This window comes from Thamnophis sirtalis, unplaced genomic scaffold, assembly GCF_051295495.1.
Source record: "Thamnophis sirtalis isolate CommonGarterSnake01/CBP01778 unplaced genomic scaffold, rThaSir2_p1.2 scaffold_6, whole genome shotgun sequence".
NCBI classification, from domain to species: Eukaryota; Metazoa; Chordata; class Lepidosauria; order Squamata; family Natricidae; genus Thamnophis; species Thamnophis sirtalis.
In genome coordinates this window covers 97,474,911-97,497,442 of record NW_028261386.1, presented here as the reverse complement: position 1 = coordinate 97,497,442, position 22,532 = coordinate 97,474,911, and the positions used below count along the sequence as shown (strand labels likewise).

At 39.2% G+C, this 22,532-nt stretch overlaps 3 protein-coding genes across 5 annotated transcripts in view; 2 read left to right on the top strand and 1 right to left on the bottom strand.

The window, feature by feature from the left end:
- Window positions 1-7,613, top strand: part of NCOA7 (nuclear receptor coactivator 7) — a 79,068-nt gene extending 71,455 nt beyond the window's left edge. For all 3 annotated transcript variants that reach the window (XM_014076461.2, XM_014076460.2, XM_014076462.2), the window contains 2 exons: window positions 996-1,069; window positions 5,283-7,613. In XM_014076461.2, the coding sequence (XP_013931936.1) occupies window positions 996-1,069; window positions 5,283-5,418 (210 nt within the window). In that variant the 3' untranslated portion in view covers window positions 5,419-7,613. The remainder of the gene's footprint in view (window positions 1-995; window positions 1,070-5,282) is intronic.
- A 1,791-nt stretch (window positions 7,614-9,404) lies between these two features.
- Window positions 9,405-19,205, top strand: HINT3 (histidine triad nucleotide binding protein 3). The gene is made up of 5 exons (XM_014076463.2): window positions 9,405-9,672; window positions 11,859-11,976; window positions 13,458-13,527; window positions 15,570-15,696; window positions 18,054-19,205. The coding sequence occupies exons 1-5, from the start codon at window positions 9,511-9,513 to the stop codon at window positions 18,099-18,101; spliced, it is 525 nt and encodes a 174-aa protein (XP_013931938.1). The 5' UTR covers window positions 9,405-9,510; the 3' UTR covers window positions 18,102-19,205.
- A 278-nt stretch (window positions 19,206-19,483) lies between these two features.
- On the bottom strand, window positions 19,484-21,682 carry LOC106557256 (actin-binding Rho-activating protein). The gene is made up of 2 exons (XM_014076450.2): window positions 21,553-21,682; window positions 19,484-20,257 (listed from the first exon to the last, which is right to left on the bottom strand). Exons 1-2 carry the CDS (start codon window positions 21,680-21,682, stop codon window positions 19,725-19,727), a joined length of 663 nt encoding a protein of 220 aa, XP_013931925.2. The 3' UTR covers window positions 19,484-19,724.
- Window positions 21,683-22,532: the final 850 nt, after the last annotated feature.

Below are 22,532 nucleotides of genomic sequence, written 5' to 3'. Positions count from 1 at the left end.
GTGAAAGGCCAGTAGGGATACGGTCATGGAGACCTACTATACCCAGCAGTTGTCTTGCACACAAGCAAGCATGCCTTGTGAGCCATGGGGGAAAAAAAGACACTAAGCTGGGTGTGGCAGAGCCAATGGAATGCAGAGCAGCGAGGGAAACTTTAGCAATAGCACTTAGACTTATATACCACTTCACGTGCCTTTACTGCCCTCTCTAAGCAGTGTACAGAGTCAGCATATTGTTCCCAACAATCTGGGTGCTCATTTATCCACCTTGGAAGGATGGGTGAAGTGAACCTTCAGCCTGGTGTGATTCAAACTGCCAAATTGCAGGCACTTGGCAGTCAGCAGAAGTATCCTGCAGTACTGCATTCTAACCACTGCACAACTACAACTCTGTAATCTTTATGTAATGTTGCTGACATGGTTGGCTGTGGTGTGGCTGATGAGGTGGCATTTCTCAGTGGCAATGGCAGCGTTGGGGCTGAAGTTGAGGGCTGTGGACAGGGCAGCCAAAAGGACATATGTTGTGAGGAGATTGATGGATGGGAAATATTGCAGTACCTCTGTGGTTGTAAGCGCTGGTGAGCTGCCAAGCACCCAGATTTTGATCAAGTGACTATAGGGACATTACAGTGGCTGTAATTTCAGACACAGGTTGTAAGTTCATTTTTTTCAGCATCGTCGCAATTTTGAACTGTTGCTGGACAAAGGGTCATAGGGTTGAGGATTATCTATAGAATTAACTCATGTGTTGGTTTTTTTCTTTGATCTCTAAACATGCTAACAAGTGTTCACAGGGGTGCTGCAACTTGCTGGAACTTTGAAGTAATACCACTTGTTGAGTGCCATTGTAACTTTGAATGGTTGCTGAATGAGTGGTTGTAACCTGAGGATTATGTGTAGTTCTATTTCTTCTTTTGTTCCTCCTGATCTAATAAGACAATGTGCACATTGTTGATAGCACAATCTCCCTATTAATATTAATGCCTTATTTCCCCTAGGATTTTAAGTGGAGTGGAGAAAACACCTATTTTATCAATGGAGATGTCACTTCTTTAGAATTTGGTGGTGGAGAGTAAGTTATTTACATTTCTGAAATTACGAATCGTATTGGTAGAACTGTGTACTTCCAGCCAACTATGCAGCAAAAATGATTTTTCTAAGAGATCAATGAATAAAGCTTTGGTTGGGTTCATATGTGCAATCTTCAACAACAGTAATCGGTATTGAAGTTTCCTTTGGTAAGCAACGTGGTCATAAAGCACAATACATTGCTTAGTGATGACAAACCATGTTGTGCTCATTAACCAAATTCCACCTGTCATTAGATCAGTGGGCCTCAACCTTCCTAATGCCGTGACCCTTTAATACAGTTCCTCATGTTGTGGTGACCCCCAACCATAAGATTATTTTATGTTTTCCATATTTTTTTGAAAATATGTGTTTTCCAGTGGTCTTAGGCGACCCCTGTGAAAGGGTCGTTCGACCCCCAAAGGAGTCCCGACCCACAGGTTGAGAACCACTGCATTAGATGAAGATTCACCCTGATCCAAGCCATTCTCAGCTTGGCTCCTCCCAGCCCAAAGCCTTGGCAAGGAAAAGGACTGCTTCTTGTTTAAGTCTCCCAGCTGCCCATTTCACCTGCCATCTTCGCCTTTTTACAAATAGAAATAGAATTCTTTATTGGCCAAGTATGATTGGACACACAAGGAAATTGTCTCCAGTGTATAAGCTCTCAGTGTACATAGAAGCAATAATGGATAAATCATGATCATAGTCTTAGTAAAAATACATTCATCATAAATCATAAGATATAACACTTAGCGATAGTCATAAGATACTAAATAAGCAATCAACATAAATCATAGTAGGATACTAAGTAAACAATATCAATTGTAAGATGCAAGCAACAAAGTGATAGCCATAAGATGAGGTAGATCAGTGATGGCAAACCTTTTTCTTATGGCGTGCCAAAACTGCACGCACGCATGCCGACTCAATCTTCCCACCCGGTTGTTGATGTGTGCGCGGATGTGTGCACGTGTGATCCCTCCCCACTCTCCGGAGGCTTTCCTGAAGCCTGGGGAGAGTGAAAGTGGCCTCCTCAGGCCTTCCGGAAGCTGAAAACGGATTGTTTCCGAACTTCCAGTTGACTCATTGGGGGCATTTTTCACCCTCCCTGGCTTCAGGAAAGCCTCCGGAAGCTGGGGAGTGTGAAAAACGGCCCCAAAAGGCCAACCGGACGTTCGGGAACAAACTTCCAGTTGGCCCATTGGGGCTGTTTTTCACCCTCCCCAGCCTCCGGAGGTTTTCCTGAAGCCTGGGGAGGGTGAAAACTGCCTACCCTAGCCCTCTAGAAATGTGAAAAATCAGCTGGTGGCACATGTCCACCGGAGCTGATGGCTGGTGTGCCACCAAATATGGCTTGCCGCCAAATAAACACATGCCATAGGTTGGCCATCACGACCGTATAGTGCCATTTTGAGGACAGAAGTTGAAACGGTTTATGTCCAGGATGTGAAGGGTGTGTAGATATTTTCACAGCCCTATTTTAGACCCGTGCGGTATACAGGTCCTTGATGGAAGGCAGGTTGGTAGCAATTCGGGTTCTTTTTTTTTTTTTTTTGCAGTTCTAATTATCTATTGAAGTCAGTGTCTGTCTTCTTTGGTTTCAATGCCAAACCAGACAGTTCTAGAGGTGCAGATGACAGACTCAATAATTCCTCTGTAGACCTTTATCTGAAGTTCCTCTGAATTTTCTGAATTGGCTCAAGAATAACATTCTTTGTTGTGCTTTTTTTGATGTTTTAATTTTAGCCACTTTAAAAAAAAAAGTTTTTAACCACTTTGCTTAGCACCGCTCCTCAAAGAAACATTTCTGGAGGTGAAGTAGAGACCTGGGGCCTTCATAGTCTTTGGGTGATTGTCCCTGGGCTTTACTTCAGTCCCATACTTGCCACCAAGTATGACTTCAAACTCTGTGCCGCAGCTAGTCACTCCAGCATCACATAGCAAAATCCCACTAGGCCCCATCACCCTGCACTCTGTAGGACCTACCACACCTAGCTGACCTTCACCTTCTTCCTCCTGCTTCTGATGAAGCATGCCTGGCCTGGCTCTATACAAGGCAGTTGCTGACCACACCATGCCTTCTTCCTCCGGTTTCGTGCCTTACACTCACTGTCAGGTGTGCCTCCATCAAGAAAGAAAGAAAACTCCCAACTCCATTATTCATGCAATTAAAATACTTTTACTGGTTATGAAAACATAGCAACGAAAGTAAAGCAAGATCCGAGCCACAAACAAGTACATATCAAATGATAACCCAGCTCCCTCCCTCCAATGACCCCACCCCAGTGTCCAATCTGCAACTTTCTTAGGTGTCATGTGGATTGCATCTCCAAAAGGCATCATCATGTTGGTATGCAGGATAGTTTGCCTTGACCAGGTCCAAACACTGGCCACCAGCATGCGCAGAAGATGATGAGAAGAAAACTCCGTTTTCCATATCACCTCCTGTACTATTTATTCCCATCCCAAATACTATGCCCCACCCTCCCCGTTTCTATGGCAGCCGAGGCTGACACTCACAAAGCTTAGGAAAGCCTCCAGAAAGCTTCCGAGACCTCTGTAGCATCACGAGCAGAAGGAAGATGGTGAAAGTCAGCTGGGCATGGCAGGGCCTGTGGCGTGCAGGGCAGTGAGAGTGGCTCTGGTGTGGCATGCAGCTGGTTGGCTGCAACATGGGGTTTGAAACTGCGTTCCCCTGCAGCGAAAGGAGTGAAATAGAGGCTTGGTGTGGTGGTGCCTGGCTGAAACTGCTGAAGGCACTCTGATTCAATCCCAGCACTACTGCTGCTTCAAAGGAGAGCTGCTGCAGAGTGGGAAATAAAGCAGAGATGGAGGAGAGATAGGCTGGCAGGGAAGTTGAAATGCCCCTGCAGTTGTAACTACAGGGCGGGGCATAACCTTTTCCTAGGGGGTCACAGCAAGATCGACAGCAGTTTACAACTTCCGCGACACCTCATTTTAAAGCCCATAAAAAACTGAATTGAATGAGCTATTAAATGTTAAATTTGCTTTAAGAATGGCTGGAAAATTCGATTCGGAAGAACAAAGGATCATTGACAGAATAAAATGCATTGCCTTTCGATTTTCGTCATTTTCACAGCCAAGAAACTGCATTGGGTTTTGAAGGATAAAGGGGAATCCTGGGATGGCAGTTATTTCCGTGAGAAAATTTTATTGGAGAATGTCATTCCATTTCTCAGTGATCCAGACAATGTCTTGGTGGTTGGTGAGGCTGTCTTTCTTCATGACAAAGCTCCTTGCATGCGTGCAAATGCGACTCAGCAATTGTTAAAGGAAAACAATGTCGAATTTTGGGGCAATGACGTCTGGCCGGGAAATTCGCCAGATCTCAATCCGGCAGAGAACATTGGGGCCATAATTAAGGATGAAGTGGAAGCTCTGATGATTCAGGAGCAAGGTCAAAATCGATATTCGGTTGAAACTTTGAGAATGAATTTGGAAACTGTGTTGAAAAATCTGGAAAATCGAACGGAACTGTTTGAAGATTTGTTGTGTTCTTATCCACCTCGTTTGAATGCTGTTCGAAGGGCTAATGGTGGTCATACTGACTATTAAATCGTGTCAATAAACTCAGTTTTTGATGGGCTTTCGAATGGTGTATGAATTATTTGTGTTGTTATTACAAGTGTTGCTGTGACCCCCTAGGAAAAGGTTATGCCCCGCCCTGTATGGGCAGGCTGCCCCCAAGGACCTGAATTTTGATCACAGGACACATGCATGTAATTTAGGGAATGGTGAGTACCATTTATTCAATCCTGCCTTAACTTCAAATAGTTGCTAAATGTATGATTGTTAAACAAGGACTAGCTGTAGTTCTTGCTTTTCATTGACACATAATGCCCAATGAATAAAGATACTGTTCTTTTGATGAAGTAGACCAGACATTTGAATAAAACAATCAAATATGCTTGCCTTATTCTATTGACATTAGAAGCCTATGTGGCTTATTGGTATGGTTCCTTATGTTTAAATACAGAACAATATTTTAAAGTTTGCATATTTTTCCTTTTTTAAAAATTATGGTTGCTATAAAATCATCCAAATGTATTGTTGTGCTCATTCTACTTGAAGAAGTTTAGTGCTTATTGGTCTTACTAACATAACTGGAACATTAAAATGCAAAACAAAAAAAATGCTGCACTTTTGCCTACAATTGAACAAATGAAACTTTCTAGTTAATTTTCTTTTCTTTACAGTGGCAAATTTGGATTATGGTTAGATGCTGATTTATATCATGGTCGGAGCAACTCTTGCAACACATTCAACAATGATATCCTGTCCAAAAAAGAAGACTTTGTTGTACAGGATCTAGAAGTATGGACTTTTGAATGATCTTGTTGCCTTAAAGAAATGGACTTTGCTTTCCTGAGCACCCAAAGGACATCAAAAAGTGGAATGTAATTGCTTTGCCATAGAATAGGCCTGGAAGACGGGCTGATCCGATGGTTATATAAGAAGCAAAAATGGGAGATATTTGTTTATACTAAAAAAGGCAACTTAATTAATAACTTATTCTTGTCCTGCTACCATTTCTGCAGTCTGAATGCAAGATGTTTATGGAAGACAATTGTGATGTGTGTGTATATATGAGCTTGTTCAAAAGCAGTATAATTTTTTTTGTAATTGTGAAAGAATACTGTGGAAAAACATAGAGCTGTATAGTATATTCTCTGCATATTTTTATTCAGTTAAAGTGAAAACCAAAAAGAGAGAATAGTTGCATTACCAAATTCTACAGTGGTAGTTTACTTGACAAAGTAGTAATTGTGTATACAGCACTTAAAGATATTTTTAAGTATATTTATTGGTTGTAAAGTATATTACTAGGCCCGTTTTCCTTTTAATATTTCAAATGTCAGAATTTCTAGAAAGATTTATCATTTGAAGTAATATCTTAAAACAGTGGTGGGAAAAACAATTTCTTAAACGTTTTTATATTTTGTTTTTTAATTTTGTAAAAACATCTTAGTCATTTGTTACAATTAGTTTTGTTGGGATCTTGTTTTTTGACAGAACACATTATTCTGGATTATTTCAAACAGGTGCATCGCTAGTACCCTTGTTATTATTTCAATTGGAGGATATGTTCAAAGAGAGAGATCGATCCTGTTTTTAATTGGTTGTCAGGATAGAAATGCCTTTGGATAATGAAGTCATGCAGTTTGAAGCAGAAAGTGAACTTTTAAGTAATTCCTTGCAAATTACTTAAAACCTTTGCTAGAAAAAACCATTAGCATCTTGTAGCCCTTACTTTCATTAACTTCTCAAATAAAAAGTTGGGTTACCTGAATATGTTCAATATTTTGTTTTTTAAGCAAAATAATTATATTTCTTTCTAGTTAAAAAAAAACTATTTGGACCACATTTACATATAAGTAAACATTTAGTGGGAGACATAGCTGAGAATATTCATTCAATTGATAAGAATCAGGCTAAAAATTAATCCAAAATGGTTTTGGGCTTTGTTTGTTTTTTGCTTCTCCCTATTGTAAACGCTATTCCTAAAGTTTATATCAGAAGATTTGGGGTCATTGACATTTCTTTTAAAAAAGTCAAATTAAATTGACATGTGAGTAGGGATTTTTTTTTAAAAAGTGTACTTCTGTGCAAGTGTTTATCCTACTCTTTGTCTGCAATGTTTTAGGTACCTTCACCAAGCATCTGTGCAAAATCCATCTAGTCTGTCAGCTTGTTGTTAAAGCTTGGGGCTTTCCAGCAATGTCACATTCACGACATTATTTTCAGCTAACATGGGAATAATCAGGAGTAGACATAAATATATTAAAATCAGTCTAAGGTTGATGAAATTGTGTTTCATTCTTTCACTTTATATGAACTGATTAGATTGAAAAAATTAATTGTACTTTTCTTTTACCTTTTATGTGCAGAAATTAAAGGGAATTTAGCAATTGAATCTTAAGCTTATTGTATAATTTACTACCTGATACAGTGAAGTGTTTACAAAACTGGGTACATAATCACATAGGGCAAAAACACATCGGTTTTGGAGTATGTAGTTGCAATGGAAAGTATGTTGGTAAAACAGAAGCTTGCTGCAGCATGTACATAAAGCAGAGTAAATTGCATCTATCACATGTACTGTACAAACTTAATTCCAGCACAGAAGTAATAGCCTTGGTTTTTAGCCTTACGATATATGCTATGACCTGGGACAGTAGCTTTTTGCATTTCTTTCCAATAGGTATTCTAACCATCACTTTTACTGATAGATCATGATTATAACAATGAGCTGCTTACTACCTAACACATTGAAACACTTTAGGATGATTGAAAGATGGCTTTACTAAAAGATGGGGCATTTGCATATTTCAGCAAAAGATTTTTCAAACCTGAACTATCCCAGTCAGGTTACCTGCAATTTATTCATTATAGTTGTCAGAAACATGTGTTATATATTCCAAACAGTGTTGTCCTATCAAAATTCTACGATCCTTCAAAAACTGTGGATATTGAATATATGTAATGCAGTGCTACCGCAACATTTTCAAATAAAGGAATTAAGCATTCCTGTGTATTTATTTTGAACTTTTTTTCTCCTCTCCCTATATATTTCAACATCTCCACAAAATCCCACATTCTGCCTTGTTTCTTCCAAGACATGGATTGAGAGTGTGTTTTGTGGATGTAAGTTGCAAGGAATGTGAGAGTTGGGGGTGGGACAGTTTTTTCCCCATAACATATTGACTGTTCAGCAATGCAGTGATGAATTTTGGGGGATCCAGGGGAACCTTTATGCTCCAGGCTGCAGTGAGGTGGTGTACTGCTTGTGTGGCTTCCCTCTGGCAGAATTGCCAGCCTGTGTGCAGGTGAATGTGACTTCAATTTGATATTGGTAATCGATAATAAAAGGGGCGCTAGTCAATATGTCTATATGTGTGTTTGAAGCATATGAATTACATCAAAGTTAGATTTGGAGACCTGTAGGTACACCTATGTACAATTTAGGATTTTACAAACTACAGGTAGTCCTCGACTTACAGCAGTTCTTTTAGTTACCGTACAAAGTTACAATGACACGGAAAAAGGTGACTTGCACCTTATTTTTCAGTTACCTTTCCAGCATCCCCATGATCATGTGATCAAAATTCAGATGCTTGGCAACTGGTTCATATTTCTGTCCCAAGGTCATGTGATCATTTTTTGCAACCTGAGAAGCAAAGTCAATGGGGAAGCCAGATTCACTTAACAACCGGGTTACTAACTTATCAACTGCAGTGATTCACTTAACAATTGAGGCAAGAAACATCATAAAATGGGGCAAAATTCACTTAACAAATGTCTCACTTAACAACAGAAATGTTGGGCTGAACTGTGAGTTGTTCCCAAAGTTGAGGACTGCCTGGATAGCTATCTCTTTCCTTGACTCTTGATATCCTATCTAGTTTATCAAATCTAGTCTGAACGCAATAATGATGGATTAATTTGAGGATGTTGACTGGCTGATAAATATGCTAAGAAAATGCGGTTTGCAAGATAAGCCCACTTCTCTCATGTCAAAGTCACCAGGATGTAGATGCTTACCAATGATGATCAAGGCTAACATGGTCCCTTGACATAGCAAGACATTCTACACTCTTATCTTTCTTCTTGAAGCAAAAGTGAGAAAAAAAACCATTCATATCTTGGACTGGAGAGAATGTAACGCCAGAGGATTCAACAGAACTCTGACTGCAAGCTTACAGTGTTCAGCTATTTCGGTACATCATAAACGAAGACAGGCGATTCCTGGAATTCCCTCTCCAACTGTTTATCCTTTTCATACTGTTCAATGTCTTAAAATATATCTAACCTTGCAAATTTGAACCCTGGAATATTGACTAATCCAGATACAAGCATTTGTAGATCAGAGCTCCTTTCATTAGCTGTGGACACATTTGCCCAATGAAAGTAAAACACCACAAGCATCTTTTTTAGTGGTACTTGAAGTGCTTGATTGCTTTTGCAGCGGCTGGACCAGGTATCAAAATATAAATCCGGGTCAGGAAGTTGAGGGCAGAAGAATTCTTAACTGTTCCAGTGCACGTGGGAAATAAAGATGAAATCCTTCTTTCCTCCTTCCTTCCTTCCCCAAAATCAATGGACTTGGGAAAGAATGACATTTGGGGAGAGGGAAACGAAAGGGAAGATTCTGATTCTGAGCAGTTCCGTTAAAGTAAAACTAGCAGCCGAAGCCTTTTCTCCAATTCAGCAAAGCTGGGGATTTTGATCGCCGCCTAGGTTCGCAGGTCCAATCAAGCGCCGCCTCTTTGCCTTCCCTCCATAGGCCGGCGAGACTTACCGCGATGACAAAGGGCGGAGGCAGGGAACTGAGTTTGCCGCTGACCGGCCGAGGGCTCTGCTTACCCCTCCCACTTTTCCCGGGTCGCTGACCGAGCGGGTGGCCTCCTCGAAATAAGGGCCTAGATGGCCGGGGAGCAAGGAGGAAGCTCGGGCTCGTCTCCCGCCGCGACGCCAATAGCCGGTTCCGGGTTGGCGGGAGAAGAGGACGGCGGCTATGACAGCAAGTGCATTTTCTGCCGAATCACTCACGGGGAGGAGACGGGCACCGAGCTGCTGCCTTGCGAGGTGAGGAGAACCGGCAGCCCTCCGAGGAGGTGCCGCAACCCCACCCCCCTTGAACCAGGCGCAGCCTCCTAATCCGTAGCTGACCTGGGGATTCAGAGGACGAATGGTTTGGGCACCGGCTGTCTTTGGACCGCTTAGGTTACCTCGCGTTGAGGAGGGGCGGTGAGGGAGGCGCTGGTGCCGGCGGCTCTTCTCGGAAGGCAGGAACCCCACCCAGGAGAAGCAACCGACGGGGACATCCTGATCTCCCCTCCTGTTGCCTTGCCACAGAAGTGGAGACCAGGCAAAGGAGAGCGACAGCCCTTCCTCATTAGGAAACCACGGGAAACCCCTCCCTCCCGCTCCCTCCAGCCCAAATAGTCCGCCGGTGGGAAACTTGCTGGAGATCAGACGGCGGTGGTGTCTGTCATCGCCCCCTGGGCTAGACATTGTGATGGGAAATGGAGCATAGCGGAGCTGAAATTTGCTGATTGCAGTTGTGGGCATCGGCAGAGCGGCTGGATCGTTTTAAAGGAGACTGGAGAGGGGGGAGGGGTCAAAGATCCATGCTACTGCATGGATGGCCTGACCACAGGCAGCATGCCTTAAATACTAAGTGGTGGGAAAGGCAGAAGTGGGTTGCTGCCTTCCAGCCCATGCATCTGGAAGCATCCCAAATGCATCCTAATGACTACAAAATATTGAAATAGGCCTGTGGCCTGAACCTGATCCATTTGGAACCTTTCAATGCACTTCTGTTCTGCCCGCCGGCCCACCTTCCTGCTCTCTCTTGTTGGATAGTGCAGCAATTACAGGAGTAGTCATAGAAAACATACCAATTTAACACTTTCTTGGGCAGAGGGTATGGGAAGTGGTTTGTCATTGTTTGCTTCCCAGGGCTGAGGGAGAATGATTGGTTCAAGTGTCTCAGCTGACTTTGTGCATAAAGCAGAAGCTAAAACTGAGCCTAGATGTGAATTTTGGAGATTTATAAAGATGTGTTGTTTCAATCTCAACAAAGTTACACAAATGAGCGGGATGTTTATAACAGCGTAGTGTGGAAGCACCTATACTAGGTCCTATTGCATCTCTCAACTCTAAACAATAGTTCATAGATTCAGTGGTGGATTTATATTTCATGACTACAGTAGACACTAAATTTTATATTTCATGACCACAGTATATACTCACGCATGCACGTATCGGTATGTACGTGTGTGTGTGTGTGTGTGTGTGTGTATACACATATACAGAGAGAGATTAAGAGCATTGAATAATGCTAGGACTTATTTATATTTACAGTTTCACACTATGTGGACTTATTTATATTTACAGTTTCACACTATGTGGCATATCTGGTAGTTTAATATCCTCAAAAAGGTGAAATTTAGGAGTGAAAACATGATTCATTTGTGCTAACAAATTTCTGCCTCTGACTGTCTTGTCATTTCTTCCTGTTTTGACATTAGCTGACCTGCAACTTAGGAATGTGTTGTCCTCATTTCCTTACATTTTTTAATGCAGCCATCTGTCACTGATTTTGACTTGTGCATTTTTTTGCCTGTCTGCTGATCTAGGGTGAATGGATATTAATAATTAAGCCTGATGTGGGGATGCTATTGAACTATGTCATGATGCAGTTCAAAATATAAGCATCTATCAGAATCTTTGGTGCTCTGAGCTTGATGATTTGCAGAAGATTCATTACCTAAGTAGGTAGAATCTTTAGTTACTCCTTAGAAGGAGGAAATTACATCTTCACTCAAACTTGCAGGACAATCTACTGCATATAAGCAGGTAGCAAATCCCACAATTACCTGCACTGATACTATTACCTAGTTGGGTAATTCATTTCAACTCTGAGCTACAAATATTATCTTCTTCTATTGCCCTTTAGAAGTTGTCAGTTGTATGCTATTGATATACTTTAATCTATAAAATAGCTGTATCCAAATGGGAGTGCCAGTGCTGTGCTAAAACCCTACCTTCGGTTTGGCTGCGAATCAATTTAAGGGGAAATTCACAAATATAGAATATAGAATATCACAAATGGGAAATAAGACAAAGTATATATTTGATCGACATTTGCATTTTCTCGGGAGGAATGATATTTCCAGTAGCTCCAGATAAAGCTGTTTCTTTCACGACTTGCAGTTTGTCAGCAAGGCAATTTCGATAACACAATCTTTTTTCAAATATTCCATTAGTATGAAGATTTGGTATGCTTCCGAGATATCAGACCAGGAGCGCCTCATCATTATTTAGTGGTACCAAAGAACCACATTGGAAATTGCAAGACTCTTAAGAGTGAGCATATACCATTATGTAAGTGGAAAATCTCTTAATATTGGCACGGAGCAAGGAGAAAATCTATACAGTAGCTAAAAGTCAACATTGAATTGACAGTACATAATCAATCTAAAACTCTAATTATTAGGATATAGCTCTCCACTTACAGTATATGAGTGGGCTAAGAGCAAGATTAAATCTCAGTCAGAGAACTCAAAGCTGAATATGTTACCAAATATTAACAATTATCCATTGTAATTGTTAACCAAGACTACCCGCACCATCCCCATTGTGGTGTGGTTGTGTGGTGAAATGTAGTCTGGATTCCCAAGGAGGCAGGGGCTGCATTCTAGAGGCAGCAAAGCGTGGAAAGTTTGGTCAGGAGAAAAATAATTAAAACAGCTGCTCCCTAGTGATTCCCCCATCCATAGTGATGCAAACAATTGCTTAGTTTGGCAAGATTTCTGTCTGTAGATGAGGAACAATAAAGGAATTAATCAGAAATAACTCCGTGTGTTTCTTAGTTCTGGGAGCCTGACAGCTTTAGAAATTGAGGAGAATATTGCAAACATGTCTTTGGAAGACGGAAACATATTTGAACAGATGGCAGCATATGGTAGCCTCCCTCAGAATTGCTGCCATGAGGTAATGGAAATCACAAATTATTCATTTATTAGGAGAGAAAATGATTTTTCTAGATATTCTAGATATATTCTAGATATTCTAAAATGATTTTTCTAGATATTCTAAAATGATTTCTCTAGACACAATAGGTACTATTTTGAGGCCCAAAAGTATCTGTGTAAATAAATTGGCAAGTACTTTGCAGAACGCCATCTTTTTACTCAATTTTTGAATTAGATTCATCTTTTAAAAATACACACAAAGTGAGATGGGGTAAGAACTGTGGTAGAGTCTGATGTGAGTCACCATATGCCCATTTTCTCTGCAAGATCAGGCTGAGCTCACACATGTTAATAAATTATGTTGTGTTGAATAATATATGGGTGCATGTATGTTTTTAAAAGTATGGCATCTTTTCCCCCTAGATACTCACATTTAAGCATGCTTCCTACCCTTCCTGCAAGGATAAATTAATGCTGCTCCTGCACTTTTTCTATGCCTCATTAAAACTACACTTTGTTCCACACTCCAATCTGCTTTTATTCTGCTTAATTGGCTTTCATTATTCTTTTGTTTCTTTTCATAATAATTGCATATTGATATGAATAGTTTCATTTAAACTTTTATAAATATTGGTGTTTTTAATTAATAATTTATCCATTTTAATGAAGGTTGATTAATGTATATTATAATTAATATATAAACAAATTCATTTGTGAAATGTTAAAACATAACTCAGTTATTTTAGGTATCCTCAGAATGCGGAGGGAGGGGAATATTTAAAAATAATTTCCAGAGAAGTTAAACAGGAGTTAGCAATACGTATCTGTAGCACTGTGTGGCTGAACTTCAGAAATCTAATTTTCCTCCTTTTCTCTGTCCTATTTTGACAGTGGAAAGAATGATAGCAGTTGGAAAAGCTATCCTTCAGTGGAGTAAATGTGCTGACTTGAACGATATAAGGTATATTTTTAGAAAGAAAAAAAATATTATGCTGTGCTATTACATAAATAACAAGATAAATATACAAGTAATCATCATTTTATAACTGTAATGGAGCCTGCCCATTGTAAGTTATGATGGTCACAAACCAGATCAGTTTTTGTAAGCATCCTGACTTTGTGACCTTTTTTATGTGAACAGGGTGGTTGTAAAGTGGCCGCTGTGGTTATTAAGTGAACCCATTATTTGCTATTGTGTGATTTTGCCAAAAACCAGGCACTGGCTTTCAACAAAACCATTATAAAATGCAATTACATGACCAGGCTATAAACATGGTTGTGTTGCTGAGCAGCCAGTTTGGTCAAGTGAACTTCGAATCTGGTTGTAGATACATCATAACTTACCGGTCATAGGTTGAGACTCCCTGTATGCTGTATGATTGCATTATAGGAATTACTATTGGAGCTAAAAGTCTGACTGATTCTCAGACATTCAGGTCATGGTTGTCCCAAAGATGCTCTTTCAGGAGGCAACTGGACTTCATTGTTTTTTCTTTCGAAGATGTTTTGCTTTTCATCCAAGAAGCTTTTTCAGTTCTGACAGGATAGTGGGGAATGGAAGGATGTATATTCCTTATGAGCCAAGGTGGCGCAGTGGTTAAATGCAGCACTGCAGGCTACTGCTAGATCAGCAGGTCAGCGGTTTAAATCTCACCGGCTCAGGGTTGACTCAGCCTTCCATCCTTCCGAGGTGGGTAAAATGAGGACCCAGATTGTTGGGGGCAATATGCTGACTCTCTGTAAACCGCTTAGAGAGGGCTGAAAGCCCTATGAAGCGGTATATAAGTCTACTGCTATTGCTATTGCTATTAAGACAGCTGGTAATGTGCATCTTTTTAGAGCAGGGGTGTTAAATTCAAGCTCTGCCGGTGGATCTGCCCTGGGGGATGCTTAGATCTGCCCCACAGGGCCGCCCTGGAAACAGTGAAGAAGCCTGCTGTGCCTCTGCCAGTGAAAATGGAGCTTGGGAGGGCCGCACAAGCACTCAAGCCATGACAGGTGCCCCGACCCAAGTGACATTGAGCTGCCCACATCCCCCTGCCCACACCCCCAGAGGTCAAACACAACCCTGATGCAGCCCTCAATGAAAATGAGTTTGACACCTGTTTTAGAGGGTTTTGAAGCACAGATAAACCTCCAAGTGCTTCAATGACCCTCTAAAAGGATGCAGATTACCAGCTGTCTGCAAGAAATATAAATCCTTCCATTCCCTGCTATCCTGCCAGAGCTGTAGAAACGTCTTGGATGAGAAGCGAAATGTCTTCAAAAGAAAAAATAAAGTCCAATTGTCTCCTGAACAAGCACCAACTACTATTGGAGCTCCAATGGATTTGGTATTGGGGGAGAACGGACATGATAATCCAATTTACAAAAGGCAAATGTATATTTTGAGGCACTTTCAAAAACCTTGCTTGAAAGTTTAATTAAAAACATTTTATGAGACAAGCTAGCAGTAATTAAGTATCTTATCCCAGAAATCAAGTGCACTAAGACAGCAACTTTTATGGATTTGTGTTTAAGTATCTGCCATATAGTCATGGGAACTCATGAAGTACAAAAGGAAAAAGACAGTTCTAACTCCTCTTCTGTATCCGCCATGGAAACCAATAGAGGAATCAAATAAAGGATGCTCTTTTCTGCTTGCCGAATGCATCAGGGTGCCCCTAGTGTTCTTGCTAAATTGCAATCTTGTCTTCACTGACTTTTGGTCAGTAAAAACAAACATTAGCGTTCCAGTGTAATTCCAAGTGAAAAGAAATTGAGCAATTATTAGAATGAATAATATCCGTAAGTGCTGTTTGACTATAAAACGTTTGGAAATAACTAGTTTGTTGCCTGGAATAAGCTAAACAATTTAGCTTTTGTGGAAAACATGAGGGACTGCATGGAATTTCCTACCGATTCTGTCAAGTTGCTGCAAAGATTCAAATCTTTACGATTTGCCTTGATACTGGACCCTTGTTTTATGCATCTGAATAATTACTGCCATATCTGTTTTTCTAGGATGGGCTTTCACTGGCCTCCCTTCTGCTCCATAGCTCACTTGCATCTTCATGTCTTGGCTCCAGCTAGTCAGCTGGGATTCTTATCCCGGATGATATACCGAATCAATTCCTATTGGTTTATCACAGTAAGTTATTTCACCATTATTTCAGTGTCAGCTCCTCCTTCCCCAGTGCTATTCTTGATTTATACTCCTTAGGGATATTGTAAATTTATCCTATTCTTGTATCTTGTAGGGCTGTGCATTATTTTGAAAGGGAAGATGTATTTTGAAGTGCGGGTGTTAATGTAGCCCCTGTCTTTAAAGCAGCTGTACCTTTTCTTGAGGTAACAAGATTACTGTCCATAGTTGCAAACTGATCCTGCAGAAAAGAGCTGCTGACAAGTGCAACATGTGCATTAGGAAGCACCTTCTTCAATTCAAACACACTAGACCCCCACTAATTATAATTCCATTTGACTTAGTACTTCCATTGAATTACATCTCAAGTATCCCTATTAGTTTATCAATAGCTATTTTATAATTGCTTCTATTAACCAGCATATTTTTAACCTCAGCAAATCGAACCTGTTCATGGATTAAGTCATTTGGAGAAAACTTTTAATAGCCACTAATCTGGACAAAAAATGGTCTGTTGCATCTAAGACTGAGAAATTACTGAATTTGGTACTGAAATTATCCCCATCCTTCTTTTAGAGCCTGTTTTCATTATAACTGAGAAAGTGTCAGAATACACCTGACTCCATGAGGTTAAGACAGGGTGTTCAATAACATATTCTTAATTTATATTTAGGGGGTGCGATGGCTTAGTGGTTAAAGACACTGAGTTTGTTAGCTGGAAAGCTGACAGCCCAGGTTTAAGACACAATTGCTGTGAACTCCTGTTACTTTCCCCAGCTTCTGCCCATCTAAGTAGTTCAAAAACATGCAAATGCAAGTAGATAAATAGGTACCACCTTGGTGGGAAGGTAACAGCGTTCCATGTGCCTTGACAAATATGTTGGTCACATGACCACAGAAATGTCTTCCCTTAGCTAAGAAAGGGAAATGAGTACAGCTTCCTAGTTGAACATGACTGGATGTGTTTACATTTAATTTACATTTAATTATTATATTATAGTCAAATATGTTACAGACCTAGCAGTAAACAAAGATATGAATTATTAACAAATAGCTAAAGTTTTACATTAAAAATAAATCTTAAATGGTTTAATGCAGCATGCTAAAAATGTATCCAGAGTAATGGGGAGCAATCTATTTGACTGATTTAGGGCGTAAGGACAATTTTTTAAATTCATATTGCAAAGTGCTAAATTATTTCTCCTAAGCTATTGTGAGATTTTGAGAACTAAAAGCTTTTAGTTCATTTCAATAGGAGTAAATCAAGCATGAGAGTCACTTTGGTATAATGGTTAAGGCACCAGGCTAGAAACTAGGAGACTGGGAGTTCTAGTCCCACCTTAGGCACAAAGCTTCCTGGGTCGCCTTGAACCAGTCACTCTCTCAGTCCTAGGAAGTAGGCATTGGAAAACCACTTCTGAAGAACCCTTTCAGGAAAACTGTATGAAGTTGCCCAGGCAGTCTCTGAAAATTGGACATGATTGAACAGAAGGGGAAAAAAGGCACATGATAACTTAGTTCAAAAACTGGGAGGAAGAAGCATGTTCTTTTGGATCCATACAAGTTTCCATAAAAAAAAAAGAACAAAAACTTTCATTTGCAAAATGCTTTTGATTCAGTAGAACGTTTTCATCAGTGAATTAGGGAAAATGTAATCTTCTCTGTATAGACGGATGCCTATCTAGGGGAACATAGAAAATGACTTCAGGCAATGGAGAGAACTGTGTAATCAGCTATATTTTTGGTAGCAAGGGAAGCAGAAATACGCATTGTGTGCTTCCAATAACTGTACTACATTCTAGCTTTAACCCTTTTATTCATACTATTGGAGCTCATACTATTTCTCATCTACCCTAGAAACTGAAACAAATTCCTAATTTAAATTAAGCCAAGTTCTTTCAAAGAAAGATGATGATGCGTGAAGTCTATAACCTGATTACCCTTAACAAGGGTAATAAAGTAATACATGTGGAATATGTTATCCAGGCTCTTGAAAAATTCCAAAGTTAAATGTTTTTTAAGACAACATTTGCAAGGTCACCAACCCTTTATATTTTCCAAAAGATTCAGTAATCTCATAAGGATCCCTTGACTAACTAAAAGAGAAGACAAGCTGAAAAGGGTTATGATCCATGCCCTAAAGTGCCCAGCAGCTTGTATATGTATGTTGCTTCATCCACTGGGTAGGAATCCGGATTAAGCCCAGTGGGTGCTGCTTAATTATATGAATTAGTTCATTCCTGGTTGTCTCAATAGATTTTCTGCTTTGTAAATGTGTTTGGGAACAATCTTCTATTCTTCAACACAATACTGTATAATTTCTGGAAAGTGCTAATAAGCCATGTATGTTTCCTCTTGAACAGGCTGAGCAGCTGATGGAACGGCTGAAAGCTGAAAGCACTACAAGTTGAGGGAAACCTGCCTCTGAACTGTACCATCTTTCTGACCTTTGAATACCGATTAAAGGATTGGATGTAGTTGATAACAGGCTAGACTTTTTAAAACAACTACTGAATTTGCTGCTATATAGTGTTTGAACTAGTTGTTAGTAAACACTCTACATTAAATTTCTCAGGCAAATATCTGAATGCAAGAACGTATAAGATCACAAATACCTATCTGTTCAAATGCAAAGAATCCTTGAAACATGAGATGCCATTAAAATTTAATAACTGTACCTGACTTTGACTGTTTTTGTCTTAATGCAAGGTTTGTGCCTATAAAATACATTCCTGATCTTTTTAGTATTGTCTTGGTGCTATATTCTATCACTCCAAGTGTACATGAGTACAGGCACAGAATGGCTAACAAGCCATTGTCCAGAGTATGACTTGCTTACTCTGTACTTTCAATGTAAGACTTTAGTTGGTACATTGAATTTAGAATATGTACTTGAATGTGAACAGTTTTAAATAATGTTAGTATTTAAATGCATGTATTAAGGTAGTTAGGGAGTAATAAAACATTATAAAATTATGCAATAGTTTGTTTGGACTTAGGGTCTAGCATAAAATATCAAATTATTTAATGTGGATAATTGGATTAACATTTGTTTGTCAAGGATGCAGAAATCGTAGATTCTCTTGAATCTAGCATGGAATGACTTTCACATGTTTACTTTTTAAACTATATAGGCAGGTATTCACACAGATCTGTTACAGCAAAATGATTTTAAGCAAGCACTGATATTGTGTGTTTTAAAAGCATGCAGTAGACTAGTATTCAGAGAATGCCAAAAGTAAACCATGTTGTTTTTTATGGCTTTAAAACCTGTTTTATTTATTCAAAACTTAGCATGCATTTATTTCAATATGACTCCTAACTGCTTGTAAAAGTTATTAAAAATATTTATTCAATTTATTGTCAGGGATGATGGATAAACATGTTTAATCATGTTCAAATGTTAATGTGCTAAAATAAAAAGAGACTGCTCTGATAATTTATGTGATGGAACTGTGAAACATATAACTTAATATGTTATGAAAAGGAAACCTTTAATAAAATTGTTACTCATAGATCTGTTGAATATTTTTGGATACAGCTGAATTTAAAAATATTGACTTATATGTGTTATTAGATTTCTTGAAAAAAAACCTAATCCATTTTGTTTAACACCAGGATCATAATCATACCGGTATTTGTTATCTGAATGCTAGTTTACTACTAAAGAAAAGACTTGTATTCAGCATATACATTTCAGGCTACCAGCTCTTAAATGTGGTATTTGTAATGTAGAGGAAAGCTTTACTATTTTTAAACAAATCTTAATCACCCTCTTACGCATATCTGTGTGATAGTCACTTCTAATTTTATTACCATTTGCAATTTGTACAACAGATCTCATGAAATGTACTGAGTTGTTTTCAACCATATCCATATATGTTGACTAAATTCCTTTAATAAGTATATATTTCTTGTTGCGTAATGACCAAGTATTTTAAAACATACTTTCATTTTATAACAATTGCTTTCCTATGTTCTAAGCCAGGCAGTCATTTTGATGTTTCAAGCGCTTTAAGAGATTTCTGAATTAATCATGAAATAGCTGGATAATCTTTATCTTGTTCAAACAAAGTAATAACTACACTATCATCTTTTCCTTGCCAAAGCATTTCACCTTCAAAGTCAACCAGGCCATGCTTCCTTGCTCTTAAGAGGACACCTACTAGTTTATTGGATATAGTCACATACCTATCAAAGAGCTGTTTAAATGTTATTCTCACTTGCCCATCCTGTTCCCTCTGTCCAGTGTTATGTATAATTAAGCATAGTTCTTCCACTTCTTTGCCCATATGTGCATGTGCATCTTTTCCTCTCTGCTCAGTTTTGGAGCCTTCAGGTGGTCTCCCATAAGTGGGATCCCCTTTCTCAGTGCGTAAGGTTATTTGGTTGCCATTGCTAAATGGGTTTCGTTGCTGATAAGCCACACGATCCTTGGACCAGCTCTGCCAGTTTCTTGCAAGTTGTCCAACAATGCCATTACAACTTGTTGCTGCTCCGATATTTTGTGTTTTGCTTTCTTCCATGCTGTAAACAGCTTTAATGGCATATAAAGAAGAGGAGGGGTCTGGATTTGAAAAGGTGAAGGAAAGAAAACTAATTACAATAGATACTGCCAAAACTATTTTGCAGGATATCCTGTAAAAATAAAATTACTCTTTCAGAAGCCCTAACACATTTTACTAATGTTAAATCTAAGAAATCACAATTTTTGTTCACAAAGAACATAATTTCTGCCAGATTGTATACAATGATTTATCAGTCCAATTTCTTTCATATAACGTGAAAAAGATAATTAGCCAACTTCTTTTATGGTAGGCAGATTGAATGATTTATAAATAAAAAAAGTTAAATACTGCTTGATTTCCTTTGAGAATCAAAACAAATTCTCAACTCCCAAAGGTTTGTACTATAATCTGGAATGGAGTAACTATTATATTTTCTTCCCTTTTGTCTAGAGGTTCAAGACAGCATCCTTCTGAGAGCGTGGGAGCGGGGAAAGGCATCTAGTGGCTGAGGTTAAGACTTGAACATGTCACTTTCCACACTTCACCCAGCATCTTAATGACTTTATGACCACCTAATGTTTTTTTGTCTACAGCACAGAAATGGGTTGCAACTGTCTCCCAAACTAAGTTTTTTGGGGTATATATGTGTGTTTCCTATCCAAATCCACGACTTTTTAGGTTTCTGATTGACTAAGGCTGGCTACATGCTGTTGGACACATTATGGTGACTGATGAGCCATAATACTTTTTAAAGATTTAAAACAGCATCTAGCTTCACAAACCTTGTGATTCCATCTGTAGCCTTTCTAATTTATTTTATTTATTCAATTTTTATAGCCACCCAACTCAACCAAGTGACTTACAATTCTAAAATTATAAAACAATTAAAAAAACCAAATACAAGAAAAACATCCACAAAATAAACAAAATGTTCATAATTTCAGGCAACGCTTTAACCCAAATAAGTATAAATCAGCTAAACCCTAAACTGTAAAATCAGTTATTCCACAGATGGTTTTTCAAGAGGCAAGTGGACTTTCTGGTTTTTCTTTGAAGACGTTTCACTTCTCATCTAGAAGCTTCCATAGCTTTGAAGAAACTTTTTGGATGAGAAGCAAAATGTCTTCAAATAAAAACCAGAAAGTCCACTTGCCTTTTGAAAAAGCACCTGTGCGATAACCATGACCTGGATGACTGAGAATCTCCCTAGACATGTAAAATCAGTTCTATGGAAGTGACATTATGTTCGAGATAAATGATAGCAAGACTGCTTCAATTTTCTGAAAGGTATGCAGGAAGGTAGATGATAGATAGATGATAGATAGATTGATAGATAGAGCTTCTTTATACTTACTTATCCCGCTGCGGAATTTCTCTGCGAGAAAGGAGTGAATTCTTGCCTTTGGAGCACTGCAATATTTGGTTTCAAGCTGCAAATATCCTGCTTGAACTGAAAACGACCAATCAGAGAAGAGCCATCCCATTATTCCTTGCTACAGGGCGGCGCTCCCATCGCGCTGCCGAACGCCTCCTTAAGGTGGAGCAAATGTCCAACATTTTCATTGTCTTATTATGCTATATGAAGTTACTAGCATTCTCAAGAAAATGTTTTTTTTTTTTTTAAATTCGGTCTTTCTGTTCTGATGCTAACCTCCAGCCCATCTACGGGCCCCGAATTTATAAGCGGATCTCGTTTACCAGGGAACCGATTCACCCATGCCGAGGTACGAATTTCACCGAGCTGGACAAGAAGCGAGTTCTCAGCAAGCTGCAGCTCTCACGGTTAACAATAAACATTGCAGATCAAACCCGCGAAGAACCTCGCTGGCTAAAATTTCCCTACCGGTACTTATTTCTTTACTCGTCCTACAGAACCTACTGAAAAAAATAACAATTTTTATTAAGCCAAACAAAGTTTGCACGGCAATATAATTACTATTAGTCTTCTTATCGTTCCTATCACCCATCCCCTCCCACTTATGACTGCAACTTTGTTGCTTTTATCCTTACGATTTATATTGATATTGTTTCCTGATTGCTTATTTGTACCCTAAGACGAATTCCTTGTGTGTCCAATCTCACTTGGCCTATAAAGAATTCAATTCAATTCTACTCTACTCTATAAGGTCCCTATGGCAGCAGGGTCCGTAATGATGCAGTAGCAGTTATTCTCACCGTCGTTGCCTTGGCTGAGATAGTAGCAAATTCGCTGTATGCAACGAGATTTCATTTTAATGTATGCCGATTAGTGTACATTCAAAGTGACAACAAAATTAGTGTAAGTCTAGCTAGCGCCTTCCCCACCATTCGGTAAAACATTTTACCATTCGGTAA